The sequence below is a fragment of the Mustelus asterias genome, chromosome 17, assembly GCF_964213995.1.
Source record: "Mustelus asterias chromosome 17, sMusAst1.hap1.1, whole genome shotgun sequence".
Taxonomy (NCBI): domain Eukaryota; kingdom Metazoa; phylum Chordata; class Chondrichthyes; order Carcharhiniformes; family Triakidae; genus Mustelus; species Mustelus asterias.
The window spans coordinates 60205107-60225308 of NC_135817.1; the positions used below are offsets into that span (position 1 = coordinate 60205107).

Sequence of the window (20202 nt, forward strand, 5' to 3'; positions counted from 1 at the left end):
GGTTTGAAGATCCCAGCACTATATTTAAATACCAGTCCAGTACATTCATATCACACTCTCTGGCCCACCTGCCTTCACCAGATCGTGCTGCTGGAGTCGGTACATGTGCAGTTAAACGTGGACATCCAGAGGTTACTAACGGTGCTTCTGCCCTTCTCTAGAGGATGCGCTTTGGATCTTTGGTCCTCTGGACTGCAATCAGTTAGAAATCACTGAACTGAACAGAACTTCCACTCTTACGCTACGTGGAAACCCTTGAAATAGTTGTGCCTCATCAAATCCGATGTAACTGGGATTTTAACAGCGTACTGTGTTCACAATTGCAGGCACACAAGGCAGGATTTTACTGGCACTTCCGCTCGAGGCCAACGGAGAATGCTGTTCTCTGAGCCTTGTCGGCACCCGGAATTGGGGTGTGCGTGCCGGTAAAATTCCGGCCACAGTCTCTGAAAAGTTGTTTATATTTGTTGAATGGCAATTTGTTCCATTATGATAAGACATTGCACATATTTTGAAAATAATATTGTTTAAGATATTTAGCTTCTACCTTCATCTCATATGTATGCCCCAATCATTTATTTCATTATCTATAAAATTATAAATGAAAAGGTAAGTGGCTTTTACGTCCTGGTTTGCTGTCTGTTTGAATACTTCAATACAATTGGCTACCTATCTGCTGTAGAGAAGGTTGTGGAGGCCAGGTCATTGAGTATATTTAGGACAGAGATAGATAGATAAGTTCTTGATTGGTAAGGGGCTCAAAGGTTATGGGGAAAAAGCGGGAGAATGGGGGTGAGAAACTTATCAGCCATGATTGAATGGTGGAACAGACTTGATGGGCCAAATGGCCTAATTCTGCTCCTATATCTTATGGTCTTCTGGTCTTATTTGGGCCAAGGTCTGGCAGGCCAGCCTAGGCCTCACCCATCTTAGCATATAAATGCAGAGGGTCAGGGTGGGCTGAAGGCCAACTGAGGAATTTTAACCCCCCACACCCCCCCATGCTTCACTTGCAAATCACCGTCGAGGGAATGTAAAATTCTGCCCATGGTTTCAGGTAGGTGGGGAAAGTATACATTATGATTATCACACTTGAGTAGGTCAACTGGATGGACTGTAGAGTCTTCAGTTGTCCAGCACCGTTCACTCCTGTCATGGTACGGTTGAGACCTTTGTAAGCAGAAAGACTCACAATCAGAATCTCTGAGGCCCCATCATGCAGTTTGGGCCAACAAGTAAGTTGGTCTGCAAACTGTACCTTATTTCCTTACCCTTATGACTGGCTCTAGGGTCTGTCAGGCAGGCCCCAGGCATGATGTCAGCCAGAAAACCCTGATAAATCGATCTAGCCCTGGGCTCAAGTGAGGAACGGGCAAAGGTGTACACATAATTAGATCAATAATAAAATTTGAAAGATCAAAATGAAGATGTTTCCTTTTGAAGCAAGTCAGTGTGGGTTGCAGACACTGTGTGGGTGATGGCACCGTTGCTGATGGCCTTCTGGCGCCATCAATTCTCAAGGATGCAATCTCCAACAAATATGAAAAATATTTTATCATAATTTGTGGTTAAAATTCTTTTGACACTCATTAACCAACATCCACATTTTAATGAGGGTGTAGTAATCTCGAAGGATTATTTGGAAATAGCAAAGACAACGCTAAATCACTGTTTCAGGCACAGACAAGATTATGACTGACTCTTTGATAGTAATGGAAGAATATTATCTGTGCCTTCATTTGTTGGGAAAGTGTTATTGCGAATTACCTGGAAGGCTTGTTGTCCAGGTAATATAAAATATTACATTTACGTATCACATCTCACAGAAACCTTTTGAAGTGTTTCATGTACAATCGACTACTTTCAAATACAGCAACTGTTGGCAGCCATTTTGCTCATAATAGTCCACAAGTGGGGTCATAGAGTCATAGAAGTTTCCAGCATGGAAACAGGACCTTCGGCCTTACTTGTCCATGCCACCCAATCTTTACCTAAGCTAGTCCCAATTGCCTGCACTTGGCCCATATCCCTCTATACCCATCTTGCCCATGTAACTGTCTAAATGCTTTTGAAAAGACAGAATTGTACCCGCCTCTACTACTGCCTCTGACAACTTGTTCCAGACACTCACCACCCTCTGAGTGAGTGCAGTAGCTGTAAACAATGACAAACTATCTATTTCTGGGGGCTAAGAAAGGATGTTGCCTAAAATTAGGAAGAGGATTCAAGACATTTACAAATAGGGATTGATGGCACCAATATCATAGTTGTATGCTCATAGATTTTCTTCATATCCAAGTTGAAGTCTTTTCAATGCATGGATCACTTCACGACAGCAATCTCTTCCATCTTCTTTTGTAATTCATTTATAGGACGTGGACATTGCTGGCTGGGCCTAGCATTTATTGTCCATCCCTAACTGCTCTCCATTTCATAGGGAATTTGAGAGTCAACCACATTGCTATGGGTTTGTAGTCACATGTACGTCAGACCGGCTAAGGACGGCAGATTTCCTTCCCTAAAGGACATTAGGGAACCAGATGGGTTTTTCCAACAATCAACAATGGTTTCATTAGACTTCAAGTTCCAGATTTTTATTGAATTTAAAGTTCAACATCTGCCGTGGTGGAATTCGAACACGGATCCTCAGATCTTGCCCTGGGTCTCTGGATTACTAGTCCAGCGATAATACTACAACACCACCACCACCTCCCCATCTTTAAGATGAGACATTAAACCAAGACCTTGCCCATCTGCTCAGATGAGTGTAAAAGATCCCATGCCACTATTCAAAAAAAAGGACAATGGAGTTGTCTCAATGCCTTGGTCAAACATTTATCCCTCACCTGACATCACCAAAACAGATTAGTTGGTCAACTTGTCTTATTGAAAATTGATAATAGGTATAATGGGTTGGATGAGGTTGATTTATGTGGAATATTGAAGGGGATCACAGGACAGGCAGGGATGACAATCTGTGTCAGTCAACCAATGAGTGAAGGGGCAACTGAATCTCATTGTTGTTTGTGGGACCTTTCTGTGTGCAAATTGGTCGCTGCATTTGGTCTATATCATGACAGCGGCTGGTTTTTAGGGGTAATGTGACAGCTGAAAAGCCACTGGGACATCCTGGGGATGGGTGAGGAGCTAAATTAAAGCCAATTCATTCTTAAGTTTGTCATAACAGTGACCAAGAATTAGATTTAAAGCTTCATTAGGAGTCCAACTACAAAAGATCGTGAATGTAGCCCAATCCATCACTCAAACCAGCCTCCCATCCATTGACTCTGTCTACACTTCCCACTGTCTCGGCATAATTAAGGACCCCATGCACCCCGGACATTCTCTCTTCCACCTTCTTCCGTCTGGAAAGAGATACAGAAATCTGAGGTCACGTACCAACCAACTCAAGAACAGCTTCTTCCCTGCTGCCATCAGACTTTTGAATGGATCTACCTTGCATTAATTTGATCTTTCTCTACACCCTAGCTATGACTGTAACACTGCAGTCTGCACTCTCTCCTTTCCTGCTCTATGAACGGTATGCTTTGTCTGTATAGCGCGCAAGAAACAATATTTTCACTGTATGCTAATACATGTGACAGTAATAAATCAAATAAAATCAAATCAACGCTCAATAAAATCAGATTAAGTCCATGTTGTCTATGTAACTGTAAGAAGTCTCACAACACCAGGTTAAAGTTCAACAGGTTTGTTTGGAATCACAAGCTTTCAGAATGCAACCTGATGAAGGGGCAGCGCTCCAAAAACTCATGATTCCAAATAAGCCTGTTGAACTTTAACCTGGTGTTGCGAGACTTCTTACTGTGCCCACCCCAGCCCAACACCGGCATCTCGACGTCTTGTCTATGTTAAAATCTGCCTTACTATTTTTTGCCAATTAACTTACGCCTTAAAATTATGCTGTGGGGCACATTTGTCTGAAGCTAGTGTAGTCATCAACCCAATTAAGCAAATAGGTGAAAACTCCCCTTAAAAGGGAGGAGTCAGAAATCTTAAGCAAGAACATTTAAGTTTTAAGCAACAGTAAAGTTAAAGTTTATTTATTAGTCACAAGTAAGGCTTGCATTAACACTGCAGTGAAGTTACTGTGAAATTCTTCCACACTCCAGCGTCTGTTCAGGTACACTGAGGGAGAATTTAGCATGGCCAATGCACCTAACCACCTAACGTCTTTCAGTCTATGAGAGGAAACTGGAGCACCCGGACGAAACCCACACAGACACGGGGAGAATGTGCAAACTCCACACAGGTAGTAACCCAAGCTGGGAATCAAACCCAGGTCCCTGACGCTGTGAAGTACCAGTGCTAACCACTGTGCCACCATGCCAAATCAATCTTGGACCCAAAATGTATGTGGTGTAAAGTTACAGAATATCTTTGTCTCTCTTGTGCACACATAGACCACACTCTCCAAATGAACACTCTCACATCTTGGAGAAAGCTCTGCAAACATTGAAAGGTTGATTGGCATTGAACCATCCTGCCAACCTCACTCGCACTACATTTAAGTGGCACGCTGTGTAACAAAGGAATAGCAGCAGGCTGTTCAGCTCCTTGAGCCTGTTCCACCATTCAATTATATTGTGGCTGATCTGCACTTGCCGGATGTTGGCACACCATAAACAGATCCTGTGGATGGAAATAGTTGGGTACATGTCCCGGATTCCTCACATACTGGCTTCCCACTCAGAACAGCCTCATGGTGAGGTGACGCTGAGCAGTTCTGAAGCAATTCCCCTCAGGGAAGGAGAGTAAATTGGGTCGGTGACTCAGCTTATCCTGGTTTGTATATACCAACTGGGTAAGCAGTGCCATGATCAATGTATCATTCACTGCTGCTCTTATCTGAGAATTGATGTGTGGCACATGAAGGACACTAGGGGTAGTGGTAATGTTACTGGGTTTGTAATCCAGAAACCCAGTATAATCCTCATGGGATGTGGGTTCGTATCCCACCACGGCAGTGATGGAATTTAAATTCAATTCATTTTATTTATTCATTCGTGGGACATGGGCGTCGCTGGCTGGCCACCATTTATTGCCCTAGTTGCCCTTGAAGGGCAGTTGAGAGTCAACCACATTGCTGTGGCTCTGCAGTCACATGCTGGCCAGACCAGGTAAGGATGGCAGATTTCCTTCTCTAAAGGACATTAGTGAACCAGATGGGTTTTTCTGACAATTAATAATGCTTTCATGGTCATCAGTAGATTCTTAATTCCAGATTTTCTTTTAGTGAATTCAAACTCCGCTGTCTGCCGAATGATTCAGTTCATAAAATCTGAAATTGACAGCTAACCTCTGTAATGGTGACCATAAGTCGATCATCACTTGTTCAAAAAAAAAACTCTTTTGGTTCACTTTCAGGGAGGAAAATCTGCCAACCTTACCTAGTCTGGCCTACATGTGACTCCAGACCTACAGAAATGCAGTTTACTCTTAAACACCCTCCAAAATGGCCCAGCAAGTCGCTGTGTTTGTATGTTCTTCCCGTGTCTGCGTGTGTTTCCTTCGGGTGCTCTGGATTCCAGCTGGTGAGGTGCATTGACCATGCTAAGTTCTCCCTCAGTGTAACCCGAACAGGTGTTGGAGTGTGGCGACTAGGGGATTTTCACAGTAACTTCATTGCAGCAGTAATGTCAGCCGACTTTGTGATTAATAAATAAACAGTTCAAAGGCAATTAGGGATGGGCAACAAAGCTGACTTGCCTGTGACTCCCACATCCCATGAGGGTTATGCTGCTGTTACATTCCTAATTGATCTTTTTCAATGAAGGAAGGCCTCTGCTATTTTGTACTGTTTCCTCTTGACAGCATAGCACTCTCTGACTGTGTTAGCCACTGCTTTCACTATCCTCTCTTTGCCACATTCTGTATCTCTCGGGAAATATGGTGAATTTTGCCTCTCAGTGCTTTGATCAAACATCTGAAATGTTTTTTGAACTGCTGCAATTGGACGGCACTGGGGGAGTCCCGACACCCTCACTAGCCTTTTAGTGGTTACCTATGGTTCGGATAGCTCATTATTACTGACTGCTTCTAATTGAAAACAGCTTAACAGGGAGGTGCAGCAAACGCCTCTGCTTATAATTGAGGGTTAGGGGATGAGGGGGGCTGCTGTTACATTATAACCAATGTCAGTGCTGGTGAGTCAAAGCAAGTGAAGTGAATTCAACTGTTTAACTTCACGCTGTTTGTAGCAGCGCCCTTGTGTTTTCTTCCAAGTGCCAGCCTGGTTCAGCCTGGCAAACTCGGAAACCTGCTGAGTGCTGCCAGCTTCCTGGTCTAAAGGGTGAGCTAATGGCACAAGGCTGCTTGTTCGCTGGTCTTTTCACAATTTTATTTCATTTCTTTTGTACAACTATTTGTGAAAAAAACTGCAGAAAATGTTACCTTCGTACTGCACATGAAAACAGCCTCGTGAAAAGAGTCCAGTTACAATGAGAAAATGATGCTTTGCCCATGACTCAGTCAGGGAGTAGTACAGGTCACAGAGAGTAACACAGGTCACAGAGAGTAACACGAGTTATAGAGAGTAACATGAGTTATAGAGAGTAACATGAGTCATAGAGAGTAACACTAGTCTGCAGGTTTGGCTCCTGCAGAGCTGATCTCAGCAGTGAGACTGGTGGGAGTGCTCTTAGTGTCACATTGGCTCATTTTGTAATGATCCCATCTTTGAGTGAGAAGGACTTTGGTTTGAACTCCACTTCAGAGCTTGAGTGCATAACTTAAAATGGTCGAGTCAGTGCTAAACAGGCCAAGATGTCGCTCCTGCTTTTCAGCTGGACTTAGAAAGATCCCGTGTCACAATCGAAAGAAGAGCAGGAAGTTTTCTTGGAGTCCTGACCAACATTCCCCATCCCAAAAACAACCACACCAAAATAAAATTACACAACTGGCAACTGTGTTTGCATACATAACAACAGTGGCTGTGCTCCAAAAATAACTCATTGGTTGTGATTCAAAGGTGTTCTGGGCAAATGATGTGGTGTAATTCTTTCTTTCTCACTGACTTCAGTGCCGTGGTTGGGTTAAAGAGGGGAGACAGGGGCTTGCTCCTATCCAAAGACCCTGAGTGCATGTCCCTCTGGAGTGTATGTGTGTGGATGTTAGCAGAGGACAGTCCCAGCTTTGGCAGTGAATGTAATGATGCTTATTGTCAAGGTTTATACCTGAGTAATCTGTATTTGAATCCAGTACTGGAGGCTGCCTGATGGATACGAAACTGTGTTAACCAACAACCCTAACCCTAACCCTAAACCTAATGTATCATTGCAGGAGGGAACATCTTCAAACCAGGAAGGGAAAAAAAACCAAACAGAAAATGGGCGGGGAAAAAAATCAAGGAATTAAAAGTGGTTTTACAGAATTTTTCAGGTGCAGATTGGGTCCCAGAAGATGTACTCGAAAGGAGACTTGCCTGCTCAGAACATTGCTCTCTCAGATTTAACTTCTAAACTGCTATTTCTCATATTTATAGACTTATTCGGAGCCTGGGCTCCTCACATTGCACATGTGCTCAGGTGTGGGTGGCAATGATTTCATGAGTTGGAAAGAGCCATGATGTCCTGCACCAGAAGCCATTGGCTCCAGTCCCTAGTCTTGATTCATGAACACATTTGGAGGTCCATAGGCTCATGACCTCTTTCTGTCCCCGTAACCTTTCTATGGATCGGTGGTTCTGTAGCACCAAATGTTGAAAGGTTGTTGCAGTCATTTTTCCTCTTGTAAGATCAAATACAAGAGGATGCAAAAATTAGGAAAAGAAAGAGGATCAGTGAACACGTAGGAACCTCCCTCCCCTGAGATATCTATCTCACCCAAACTTATCCACAAGCAACCTCAAGTCAATTAATTCCTTCTCTCAGCTCCCTCTTACTACTTCAGCCTGGTTCTGAGCAGGCTTTACAATCATCCCACCATGACAGTCTTTAAATGCTGAAGCATTTGGGGAGACGATGGCCTAGTGGTATTCTCACTGGACTATTAATCCAGAAACTCAGCTAATGCTCTGGGGACCCGGGTTCACTGACGCCCTTTAGGGAAGAAAATCATAGAATCCTAGAATCCTACAGTGCAGAAGGAGACCTTTCAGCCCACTGAGTCTGCACCGACCACAATCCCACCCAGGCCCTATTCCCGTAAACCCATGCATTTGCCCTAGCTAGTCCTCCTGACACTGAGGCAATTTAGCATGGCCAATCCACCAAACCTGCACATGTTTGGACTGTGGGAAGAAACTGGAGCACCCGGAGGAAACCCACGCAGACACGGGGAGAACGTGCAGAGAAATCTGCCGTCCTTACCCGGTCTGGCCTACATGTGACTCCAGAGCCACAGCAATGTGGTTGACTCTCAACTGCCCTCTGAAATGGCCGAGCAAGCCACTCAGTTCAAGGGCAACTAGCGATGGGCAATAAATGCTGGCCAGCCAGCGATGCCCACGTCCCACAAAAATTTTTAAAAAAAACATGGATGAGATTCTGCATGTGTATTCCTATAGCTGTGCTTACTCAGGTAAGGAAGTATTGAACTTATCAGTAGGCTCGCTAAAATGTACATTTCTGATATTGCTTGCAAAGCACAAGTTGGGTCCTCGAGTAGGAGTCCCACAAACTTGCCATTGGCAACATGCTCCCAATGTAAAAATGGGGTGAGTTTCATTCAGGTGATGCCCCTACCCATCCCTGAGCAAACAGCAAAAAACAACTCCCTGCCTTGCCTCTTGATCATTGTTTCTCTAGGTCTCTGGAGAAAGCTGGGGAATGATCTCTACCTCAATGGCTATCAGCTTGCACTCAACCTAGCGGCCGGAGTAACAATCTGATGATGAAATGCTTAGATTCACAGTATACATTTATAATTGCTTTTCAAATCCATCTCAAACAGATTCACGAAGGAGAAACTGACACTTTCATTCATAATTGGGGCTTTGTTTTTCTCTCGTTAACTTTAATTTGGCCTGTTTGTTTTGTGTCCCAGGTATCAAAGTTTTAAAATTTATTTATGAGTGTCGCAAGCAGGCTCACATTAATACTGCAATGAAGTTACTGTGAAAATGCCCTTTTATAGCACAATGGTTGTCGGTTTACCTGAAGATTTTGTGGCAGTTACTTAATAATTTGTTTTTTTTTAAATCCCCTTTTTTCTTTTCCAAATGTGACCCCAACAACACAGGCAACTAACAAGACACGCATTGTCTCAGACAGGTGTTAGGTTTGAGTTGGTTCAGAGCCAAGACACAGATCTCAGCCAAATCTCAGAGCTGAGACATGCTCCAACCACTTGGTGCTCTTGCTCCAGCCAGTCAGAGACACAACAATTTAAAGCTTAACTAACACACATATAAATCAGGCAGAGATGGTACCAACAAACACGCAGCTTCTCAGGCAACTGTCTGTAGACAGTCTGTAAAAGTTGATCATTCCTATTTCTTCCCTACAAACCCAAACAGTAAATTACACTGATGCACAAAGTGACTGCAAATCTACACAGGGGTTTTAAAAAAAGAAATTTCTGATATAAAACATTACGACATTGGTAAGATTTTGGCTTCCGTCAATGTATATCAAGCATTCACAGGTTTCATCTCTTTCTTTCTCTCTGTTTTGCACCTTTCTATAAAGTTTAGGTAAACAAACTGAAAAATGGTCTTCCTTATGATCTGAAAAATAAACGAAGCAGGTAACAGCCTTAACAGCACAGTCTGGCTTATTGGCATCATGCACTGATCAAACTTGTTTGTCAGAAATTCCTCTCTCTGTCATCTTAGTGGAGGTGTTAACCCAATTTAAATGAATTGTTTAATAGCTCTGGTGAAATAGCAAAGGCGAATTGCAGACAAACATACCAGGTATGCACTGCAATTGCTGGAGTAATATCAGGGCTTGTTTATTTATGAGTGTCGCAAGTAGGCTTACATTAATGCTGCAATGTAGTTACTGTGAAAAATCCCCCAGTCGCCACACTCTGGTGCCTGTTCGGGTACATTGAGGGCGAATTTAGCCAATGCACCCTAACCAGCACGTCTTTCGGACTGCGGGAGGAAACCCGAGCACCAGGAGGAAACCCACCCAGACACGGGGAGAATGTACAAACTCCGCACAGACAGTGAGCTAAGCTGGGAATCGAACCCAGGCCCTGGCACTGTGAGGCAGCAGTGCTAATCACTGTGCCAACTGCTTTTGTTTCAGTTCGAAACTTTAATTTAAAGGTGCATGGCACAATGTGCAAATGCCAAACATGCAAAGGGCAGATGTTTACGCTCCCCAGAGGCAGATTGTGAGGCGGGAGAGGGGGCAGGTGATGGGGTGGGTGAGGAAAAGTATGAAATTGAACAGACGGGATTCCTCCTGGGGTTCCCCTCAAGGCTGAACGCAATTTCATGATTGGGCAGCAAGTCCTTGGGTGGGAAACCCACCCATTCACCTATTAAGGCCCTCGAGTGTCCAATTAATGGCCTTATCCTGCCCAGCCTTAAGTTTTTAGGCTGGCGGGGCAAGGAGGATGGAAAATGGACATTTTCCCATCTCGGGCGGGACGTTGGAGTGCTGATCTCTGATCATTCTCAAAGTTCTACCCTCAATTTTGGAAGCAGAAATGAGCCACTGCTGTCAGGGATTGGGAGCAGTTCACGCTGGGAGTGGAGAGGTTGGCCACTCTAGATTTTCAGTTACTCAAACACTTCCTGACCGTAAAACTTAACCAAAGTGCTGTCCAGCCCATGAAATGCTTTTGAGGTGTAGTCACATTTGTGATATGCAGCTAGTTTGCACACAGCACCCTTCATTAGACAGCAATGAGATAACGATCAGTTATTAACTGTTGATTAAGGGATAGATATTGGCCAAGAGGATACTGGGGAGAACTCTCCTGCTCTTCTTCAATATCGCGCTATCAGATCTTCTACATCTAACGGTGGCATGCTCAGTTTTAATGTATTATCTGAAAGACGGCACCTCCAGCTGTGCAGCACCCCCTCACTATTGTCCTGAAGTGTCATCCTGGATTCTGTGCTCAGGTTTCTAAGTGGGGCTTGAGCCTACAAACTTTTAAGCCATCACTGAATCACGGCTGCACAGCTTGAAGTGTCAGTAAAGTTTTAAAAGTTTATTTATTAACCACAAGACTTACATTAACACTGCAATTAAGTTACTGTGAAATTCCCCTAGTCGTCACACTCCAGTGCCTGTTCAGGTCAATGCACCTAACCAGCACATCTTCCAGACAGTGGGTGGAAACCAGATCACCCGGAGGAAACCCACACAGACACAGGGAGAATGTGCAAACTCCACACCGACAGTGACCCAAGCCAGGAATTGAACCTGGGTCCCTGGCGCTGTGAGGCAGCAGTGCTAACCACTGTGCCACCGTGCCACCCTAGTAAAAATGATACAGTGGAAGGATTACAGACTTATTTCCAAGCTGTGTTTGTGATTCTGGGGATAAATAGTGTGGGATGTTCCTATGCCGTATGGACCATAAGATCCCAGTTCCAATTCCTGGTACAGTGCTACAACTTAGCCTCAACACTCCGATGGTGGATGCAGTCCCAACCTCTGCTGGGAAGTGGACAGGATGAGACTGGGCGGCATTGCCTTCCATATTCCACCTTGCCGACACTCACTGATACTTGAGCACTTGGGAGTGGTACCCCGAACCACACCCCTGCAAGGTCAGTTCTTTGGTGTGATAAGAGGAGAAAGGAATTGAGGGAGTATTTCTGAAGCCTGTTTGCTTTCAGATACAGTAAATGTCCAACCCTATCAAAGAAACAATATATACAGCACTGCAGTAATCATTAAAATACAGTCCAATACTGCACGTTGCTACAAAGGCTTATTCAAAGACAAAATATGGTTTGCTGCACTGAATTTCCTGTAACCCTGAACTTATGATGTGTTACAATATTACACTGTGATTATTTTTCACCCATAAATATATTTGCAGAACTGTTAGTAGTTTGCTTTAGTTTGGCTGGCTGTCCAATGTCCATTCATAAAAGACAATAGCAGTTTGACAATAAATCTGTTCCCTTTAGTCCTCGAACATCTGATTTAAATTATCCAATTTGAAGTCAGTACAGTGAAAAACTTGGTTTCAAAATTGCTTTTCCGTTCAAATAGAAAAAAAAACCCTACAGATAAAATCTGAATCTTTTTATGAAGACATTTTTAAAATATTCTTTAAAACTCAAAACATATTGAGACTGAATAGGTAACAGAAAAATGGTATGAATATTGTCTTGTCAAAATGTTATTTCCAAATTTTCCCTCCTCTCCTGAAGGTGCAGATTCTTACACCGGAATTCTAGTTTAGTTTAGTTTACTTTATTTATTTGTGTCACAAGTAGGCTTACACTAACACTGCAATGAAGTTACTGTGAAAATCCCCTAGTCGCCACACTCCGGCGCCTGTTCGGATACACTGAGGGAGAATTTAGCATGGCCAATGCACCTAACTAACACGTCTTTCAGTCTGTGGGAGGAAACCAGTGCACCCGGAGGAAACCCACACAGACACGGGGAGAATGTGCAGACTCCGCACAGACAGTCACCCAAGCCAGGAATTGAACCCAGGTCCCTGGCACTGTGAGGCAGCATTGCTAGCCACTGTGCCCCGCCTGCCATGGGAATCGGAGCGAGCGAGGGGCTGGGCAATGGGAAGGTCCGTTGACCTGGGGTGGGATTTTCCGGTCTCAGGTCGAGGGGGGCTGTAAAATCCCGCCCTTACTGTTTTGTGATTTGATGTGTTACCCTGTCCATGCAAAATATGGATGAGAAAGCCCATAAGGTTTATTTTAGCTTATGTATCTTGAAAGAAACTTATCCTTCTGATCTCAATATAGAATCCATAGAACCATGTAGCCCAATATGATTGCGTCAGTGCTGGTTCTTTACTGGAACAATCTAAAATTAACTCTACAATTCTAGTTTACTCCCCAGCGATCTTACTCTTCCCTGGATTTAAATGTTTATTTACCGTCCTCTTAAAGTTTTTTTTAAGTGTCACAAATCGGCTTACATTAAAACTGCAATGAAGTTACTGTGAAAATCCCCTAGTCGCCACACTCTGGCACCTGTTCGGGTACACTGAGGCAGAATTCAGCACCTAACCCGCACGTCTTTTGGACTGTGGGAGGAAACCGGAGCTCCCGGAGGAAACCCACACAGACATAGGGAGAACTCAGCGCAGACAGTGACCCAAGCCAGGAATCAAACCCAGGTCCCTGGCGCTGTGAGGCAGCAGTGCTGACCACTGTGCCATCATGCTGCCCCTCCCTGTTACAAATCACTCAATGCTTCAACAAATATCTAATGAAGAATTTTCTCCTAACCTCACTCTTCACTCACTGGGTCCTTGTAATAAAATGATGACTGCTCCTCACTGACTTCTGAATGAGAAGAAATAATTTTTCCTCCTTATCCATCACCTTTTAAAAAAGCATCAATTTTTGCCTCCGCCAACCTAATTGACATTTTCTCCCAAAATGCTCCTTTCAGGCAACCATCTCTGAATGCACCTTTCACAGGTTGCAACCTGTGCTTCTTGTCCTCCCTACAGTTCAATCTGAAGGACCATTCCAGGTTTGCCCTCTCAATGCTGTTTATGATCTTTTGACCTCAGTGACCTCAGTCACCTCCTTCGATGGCTGAAGAGCTCATGTGATTTTAGACAGTCAGGACAGGATTATTGAATCTTCCCTGCCCCACTGGTGGTTCGATTGAGGTAGTGGGATTGAGCAGGGAGGTGGTGGTGGGGGGGGGGAGGTGGGGGTGCGGATTGGAGGTGCTGGAGCAGGGAGGTGGGGGAATTGGAGGTGGTGGAGCAGGGAGGTAGGGAAGTGGGGGTGGGGGATTGGAGGTGATGGAGCAGGGAGGTGGGGGGGGAGAGGGGGATTGGAGGTGCTGGAGCAGGGAGGTGGCGGGGATTGGAGGTGGTGGAGCAGGGAGTTGGAGAAATTGGAGGTGCTGGAGCAGGGAGGTGGGGAGCAGGGAGGTGGGGAGCAGGGAGGTAGGGAAATTGGAGGTGCTGGAGCAGGGAGGTGGCGGGGATTGGGGGTGGTGGAGCAGGGAGTTGGAGAAATTGGAGGTGCTGGAGCAGGGAGGTGGGGAGCAGGGAGGTGGGGAGCAGGGAGGTGGGGAAATTGGAGGTGCTGAAGCAGGGAGGTGGGGAGCAGGGAGGTGGGGAGCAGGGAGGTGGGGAGCAGGGAGGTGGGGAGCAGGGAGGTGGGGAGCAGGGAGATGGGGAGCAGGGAGGTGGGGAGCAGGGAGATGGGGAGCAGGGAGGTGGGGAGCAGGGAGGTGGGGAGCAGGGAGGTGGGGAGCAGGGAGGTGGGGAAATTGGAGGTGCTGGAGCAGGGAGGTGGGGACCAGGGAGGTGGGGAGCAGGGAGGTGGGGAAATTGGAGGTGCTGGAGCAGGGAGGTGGGGAGCAGGGAGGTGGGGGGCAGGGAGATGGGGAGCAGGGAGGTGGGGAGCAGGGAGGTGGGGAGCAGGGAGGTGGGGAGCAGGGAGGTGGGGAAATTGGAGGTGCTGGAGCAGGGAGGTGGGGAGCAGGGAGGTGGGGAAATTGGAGGTGCTGGAGCAGGGAGGTGGGGGCGGGGGATTGGAGGTGGTGGAGCAAGAAGGTGGGTGGGGATTGAGGTAGGGGAGGAAAGGATTCACCATGGAAGGAGTCACACAAGGTGCTACTGAGAAAAGATGTGTAGGTTAGATAGATTGGCCATGCTAAATTGTCCCTTAGTGTCTCAAGATGTGTAGGTTAGGGGGATTGGCCATGCTAAATTGCCCTTAGTGTCTCAAGATGTGTAGGTTAGGGGGGTTGGCCATGCTAAATTGCCCTTAGTGTCTCAAGATGTGTAGGTTAGGGGGGTTGGCCATGCTAAATTGCCCTTAGTGTCTCAAGATGTGTAGGTTAGGGGGGTTGGCCATGCTAAATTGCTCTTAGTGTCTCAAGATGTGTAGGTTAGAGGGACTAGTGGGGTAAATACATGGGATTATGGGAATAGAGCCTGGGTAAGGTGCTCTTTCAGAGAGTTGGTGCAGACTCGATGGGCCGTATGGCCTCCTTCTGCACTTCAGGGATTCTATGGTTGATTCTAGGAATTCTGTGGATGAAAAAATGTAAGAGCTTTAATCCATGTGATTGTATTCCCTTATTGAAGACAATTGCTCAAAAGATATTAGATAAAGATTCAAAAACACACACATGCAATTTCTTTTGATTTTGTGATGGTCAGCATCCCATTGACCCTAAGGAAGGTAGTAATGAGCTCCCTTCCTGAACCTCTGCAGTCCATTTGGTGCAGGTACACTCACTGTGCTGTTAGGGAGGGAGTTTCAGGGTTTTGACCCAGCGACAGTGAAGAAGCAGTGACATATTTTTGACTCAGGATAGCATGTGACTGAGGGGAATTTGCAGGTAGTGGTATTCCCATGTCTGTGCTGCACTTATCCTTCTAGGTGGCAGAGGGCAGGGGTTTGGAGGGTGCTGTTGAAGGAGGCTTGGTGAGTTGCTGCAGTGCATTTTGTAGATGGTACACACTTCTGTGCTGGAGGTAGAGGCAGTGAATGTTTAAGGCGATAGATTGACTGCTAATCAAGTGGGCTACTTTGTCCTGGATGGTGTTGAGTTTCTTGAATAGTTTTGGAGCTGCACTCATCCAGGCAAGTGGAGAGTATTCCGCCACACTCCTGACTTGTGCCTTGTAGATGATAGACAGGCTTTGTGAGATACTCAATGCAGAATATCCAGCATCTAACTTCCTCTTGTAGCTATAGCATTTATGCACATATTTATATATTATATGTTTACAAATGAATATACAGCATACACACAGATATACTATGCACACACACTGACATGCAAGCTGTAGCCCATTCAAATTCAAAGTGACATTGATTGGCTTTTGTATTGTTGAAGGATCTCTCAACAATAATCATTGTGTTCTCAAATATAAATACTTCCTAGAGTTTCCATCATCCTTGGATACACAAAGGCAGGGAACTGAAAAACAAGTGACTGCCAATCACATTCCGTGGACAGAGAATATAAATCTGTTACATTAACTATTGGAGACCCTGTAGGGGGTATAGGTAGTGTCCCTGTCTCTCAGCCAGAAGCTCTGGATTTGACTCCCACCCCAGGACCTGATAACAAGGATGGAACATTTATAATGTGGCCAAGAAGATTGAGTATCAACCTGCGAATCCTTCAAATTCGCACTAGTGGGTGGCACAATGGTTAGCACTGCTGCCTCACAGTGCCAGGGACCTGGGTTCGATTCCTGGCTTGGGTCACTGTGTGGAGTTTGCACGTTCTCCCTGTTTCTGTGTGGGTTTTCTCCCACAGTCTGAAAGATGTGCTGGTTAGGTGCATTGACCTGAACAGGTGCCGGAGTGTGGCGACGAGGGGAATTTCACAGTAACTTCATTGCAGTATTAATGTAAGCCTTACTTGTGACTAATAAATAAACTTTAAACTTTTAGTGGCTGCTGCTAAGATTTGGAGAGATTCCTGGTCAGCCATGTGATAGAGAGAACGTTGGAGCCTCTACCCTGACTCTCTGCAGTTTCAGACCACAACATGCATGTACAAGTGCACGTTGCCACAGCAACCTGGACTCCAAGCGAACTGCAACATATCACCACCATGTTAACTATGGAAGCAAGAATCAAAGAATCCTAGAATCCTACAGTGCAGAAGGAGGCCATTCAGCCCATCAAGTCTGCACCGACCACAATCCCACCCAGGCACTATCCCTATAACCCCATACATTTACCCTACCTAGTCCCCCTGACACTAAGGGGCAATTTAGCATGGCCAATCCACCTAACCCGCACACCTTTGGGCTGTGGAAGGAAATTGGAGCACCCGGAGGAAACCCACGCAGACACAGGGAGAACGTGCAGACTCTGCACAGTGACCCAAGCCGGGAATTGAACCGGGGTCCCTGGCGCTGTGAGGCAGCAGTGCTAGCCACTGTGCCACCGTACTGCCCGAGGCTTCAATCTTTACTAACCTCTCCCCGCAACTGACAGTAACCATGTAGGGCAATTAAACTGGAGTGGAGGACCTACCACCGCCCCACCCCGCTCCCCCCCCCCCCCTTCCCCCCCACCCTGCTCACCCCCAGGCATTGACATGCAACCCTGCTCCTCTCCCGGCTACTCAGATGGATCGATCCTGCCTTGCAATAAAACCAGGACCCGAATGATACAAAAATGATTGAAAATGTACAACTCCAGTTGATGTTAATACTTTTGGAATTGCGATAGCAGTCAGAATCGGTGGGGAAGGAAAGTGACTGCATGTTCTTGGTCACGGACTCACTTGAATGGAAATGACAGAGTGGGGGGGGGGTTGTAATTAAAGGAAATACTGAAGCCAGCCTCTGCAATGTTGCACAAAGCTTCTGAGAAAAAATGCCCAGCTTAATCCTTCAAAACAAGGTATCAAATTAAATCGCCTAAGTATTGTGAGAAGAAAGTGTTTGACTCTGTGAGTTTGAGACAAAGCGACCTTTCATCTGCCAGCCTGTGTGATGTGGTGGACAATTGATGCCACAACCAGGTAGCAACTTGTTTAGTGAATGAACAGGTGCTTTTTCTTGAACAGAAAGGGAGCGCTGGCATTTAAGCGCAGGGTTTACTTGTCTGAGCATGTATCAATCAAAGATACTTTGCTTTATAAGTTAGCTTTGTCCAGCGGTTAGCCCAAATCGCTGGATTGTTATAATAAAAGCAATGGTTTAGTTATATAATGATAATACATAGTTTTCAGTTAGAGAATAAATGTTATTATTGAATAAAAATTACAAAACTATAAACAATGTGGGCAATGCGGTCTGGCCCGTCGACTGGATAGGCACTTAATTGGGCACTTCGCTGGGTCTTTTCCGGCATCAAGGACCCCAGCGCTGGATGTCCCATCTGGCAGAGCTCCCGGCCAATCAGAGGCTGGTTTCGGCAGTGCCATCAGGGAGGCGGTGGACAGTGATGCACCCACCTGAGACCCAGGTCGCCAAGGGAAACAGGCTTTAGGCGAGTGATGGCAGGAGGTGGGAGCACTTGGTGGGAGCTGCAGGGCACGCAGGGGAGGGAATTCAGCAGCGTGGGCAGCTGAGAGACTCATTGTGGACCCTCCACCTTTTCCAATGCTGGGTCCCTCGATCAGACAATGAGTGCCTTCAAACAGGGGACCCAGGCTTCCCAGCCCATCAGAGTTCACGGAATCATAGCATCATACCGTGCAGAAGAGGCCCTTTGGTCCATTGAGTCTGTACTGACATGTGAGAAACACCTGACTTCCCACCTAATTGCATTTACCAGCACTTGGCCCATAGCTCTGAATGTTATGACGTGCCAAGTACTCATCCAGGTACTTTTAAAGGATGTGAGGCAACCTGCCTCTACGACCCTCCCAGGCAGCGCATTCCAGACTGTCACCACCCTCTGGGTAAAAATGTTTTTCCTCGCATCCCCCCTAAGCCTCATGCCTCTTATCTTGAATCTTTGTTCCCTCGTGACTGACCGTTCAACTAACAACAGTTGCTCCTTATCCACGCTGTCCATGACCCTCATAAGCTTGTACACCTCGATCAGGTTAGCCCTCAGTCTTCTCTCCTCTAATGAAAACAACCCAAGCCTGTCCAACCTCTCTTCATAACTTAAATGTTCCATCCCAGGCAGCATCCTGGTGAATCTCTTTTGTACCCCCTCCAGTGCAATCACATCCTTCCTACAATGTGATGACCAGAACTGCACACAGTACTCTAACTCTGCCCTCATCAAGATCTATACAACTCCAACCTGACTTCCCTGCTTTTGTAATTTATGCCTCGATTTATAAAGGCAAGTGTCCCCGATGGCACAGTGGTTAGCACTGCTGCCTCACAGCACCAGGGATGTGGGTTCGATTCCCGGCATGGGGCACTGTCTGTGTGACGCTTGCACATTCTCCCCGTATCTGCTTGGGTTTCCTCCGGATGCTGCGATTTCCTCCCACAGTCCAAAGATGTGTTGGTTAGGTTCATTGGCCATGCTAAATTGACCTTAGTGTCAGGGGATTAACGGGGTCATATGTGGGTTTACGGAGATAGGACCTGGGTGGGATTGTTGTCGGTGCAGGCTTGATGGGCCGAATGGCCACCTTCTGCACTGTAGGGATACTATGATTCTATGATGTACCTTTTTCACCACCCCACTAACATGCCCTTCTGTCTTCAGAGATCTATAGACAAACACGCCAAGGTCCCTTTCTTCCCCTGCCTGTCATAATGAGGCCCTTAATTGGGCAGTAATGCCCACTTAAAGGGTCTCAGTTGGTGACAGGATAGGTAGGCCAGTCATACAGATTTAATCAGGGCAGAGGTGAGAAGTATAGTGTGTTAAAGTTGTGGAACAGGATCCATCAATCTTCCAGCTGATTCTCAGCTCCTTACATGTGCAATCATGTTCCTGCCATTCAGTCAAAGCAATGATATAATGGGAGGAATGAAAAAGCTGTAGAAACTGGGCCCATATTGTTATTTGAAAGTGATAGCAGTTTAATCTCTAATTGACAATGGGCGCAGAGCAATTCCATCTCAGGGGCTGAGATTTTACCGGCCCACCTGCCAGGGGAATCAGAGCGGGTGAGGGGCGGACCTCCGGAAAGGTCCGTTGACCTCAGGCGGGATTGTACGGTTTCAGGATGAGCAAGGCCGTAAAATCTCGCCCAGGGTGGGTAAATTCAGTCAGCTATGAAGTGATAGGCTGAAGCCAATTGAAACATTCCATTTCCAATAGCTAGGATTCAGCATTTTCCACTGAGATTTGAATATAGCAGCAACATTACATTAACCTGTGTCTCAATTCACTTTTTTTTTTGCAATTTTTAGCTTCCTGCTTCATATTTTTGCAGCAAATTTACATAAATAGATAAATCTTTTGTGCGGCAGGCACTGTATTTTGCACTTGCTCAAGGTGCAAATGATGATTTACATTGATATTTAGATTACACCAATAAACTAACAGCCAGTTATAGCTATACCACAGCAATGCATTTGTGTGAATATATAATGGCATTCAAGGGAGCGTGCTTGAATGCTATTGAAACTGGAGTCTGTGTCTTAGAACTCTGTGATATTTCATGAAATTAGTTGCAGTCCTCATCAGCTTATGGCAAATTATGTTGG

General features: G+C 45.7%; 1 protein-coding gene across 4 annotated transcripts in view; it reads right to left on the reverse strand.

Annotated features, from left to right (window-relative positions):
• LOC144506540 (runt-related transcription factor 1-like) overlaps positions 1–20202 on the reverse strand; it is a 65029-nt gene that overhangs the window by 11536 nt on the left and 33291 nt on the right. For 2 of the 4 annotated variants that reach the window (XM_078232795.1, XM_078232793.1), the window contains one exon: positions 15016–15132. The exons of the other annotated variants lie outside the window; for them this stretch is intronic. In XM_078232795.1, coding sequence (XP_078088921.1) covers positions 15016–15132 — 117 coding nt within the window. The remainder of the gene's footprint in view (positions 1–15015; positions 15133–20202) is intronic. 4 annotated transcript variants of the gene reach the window in all.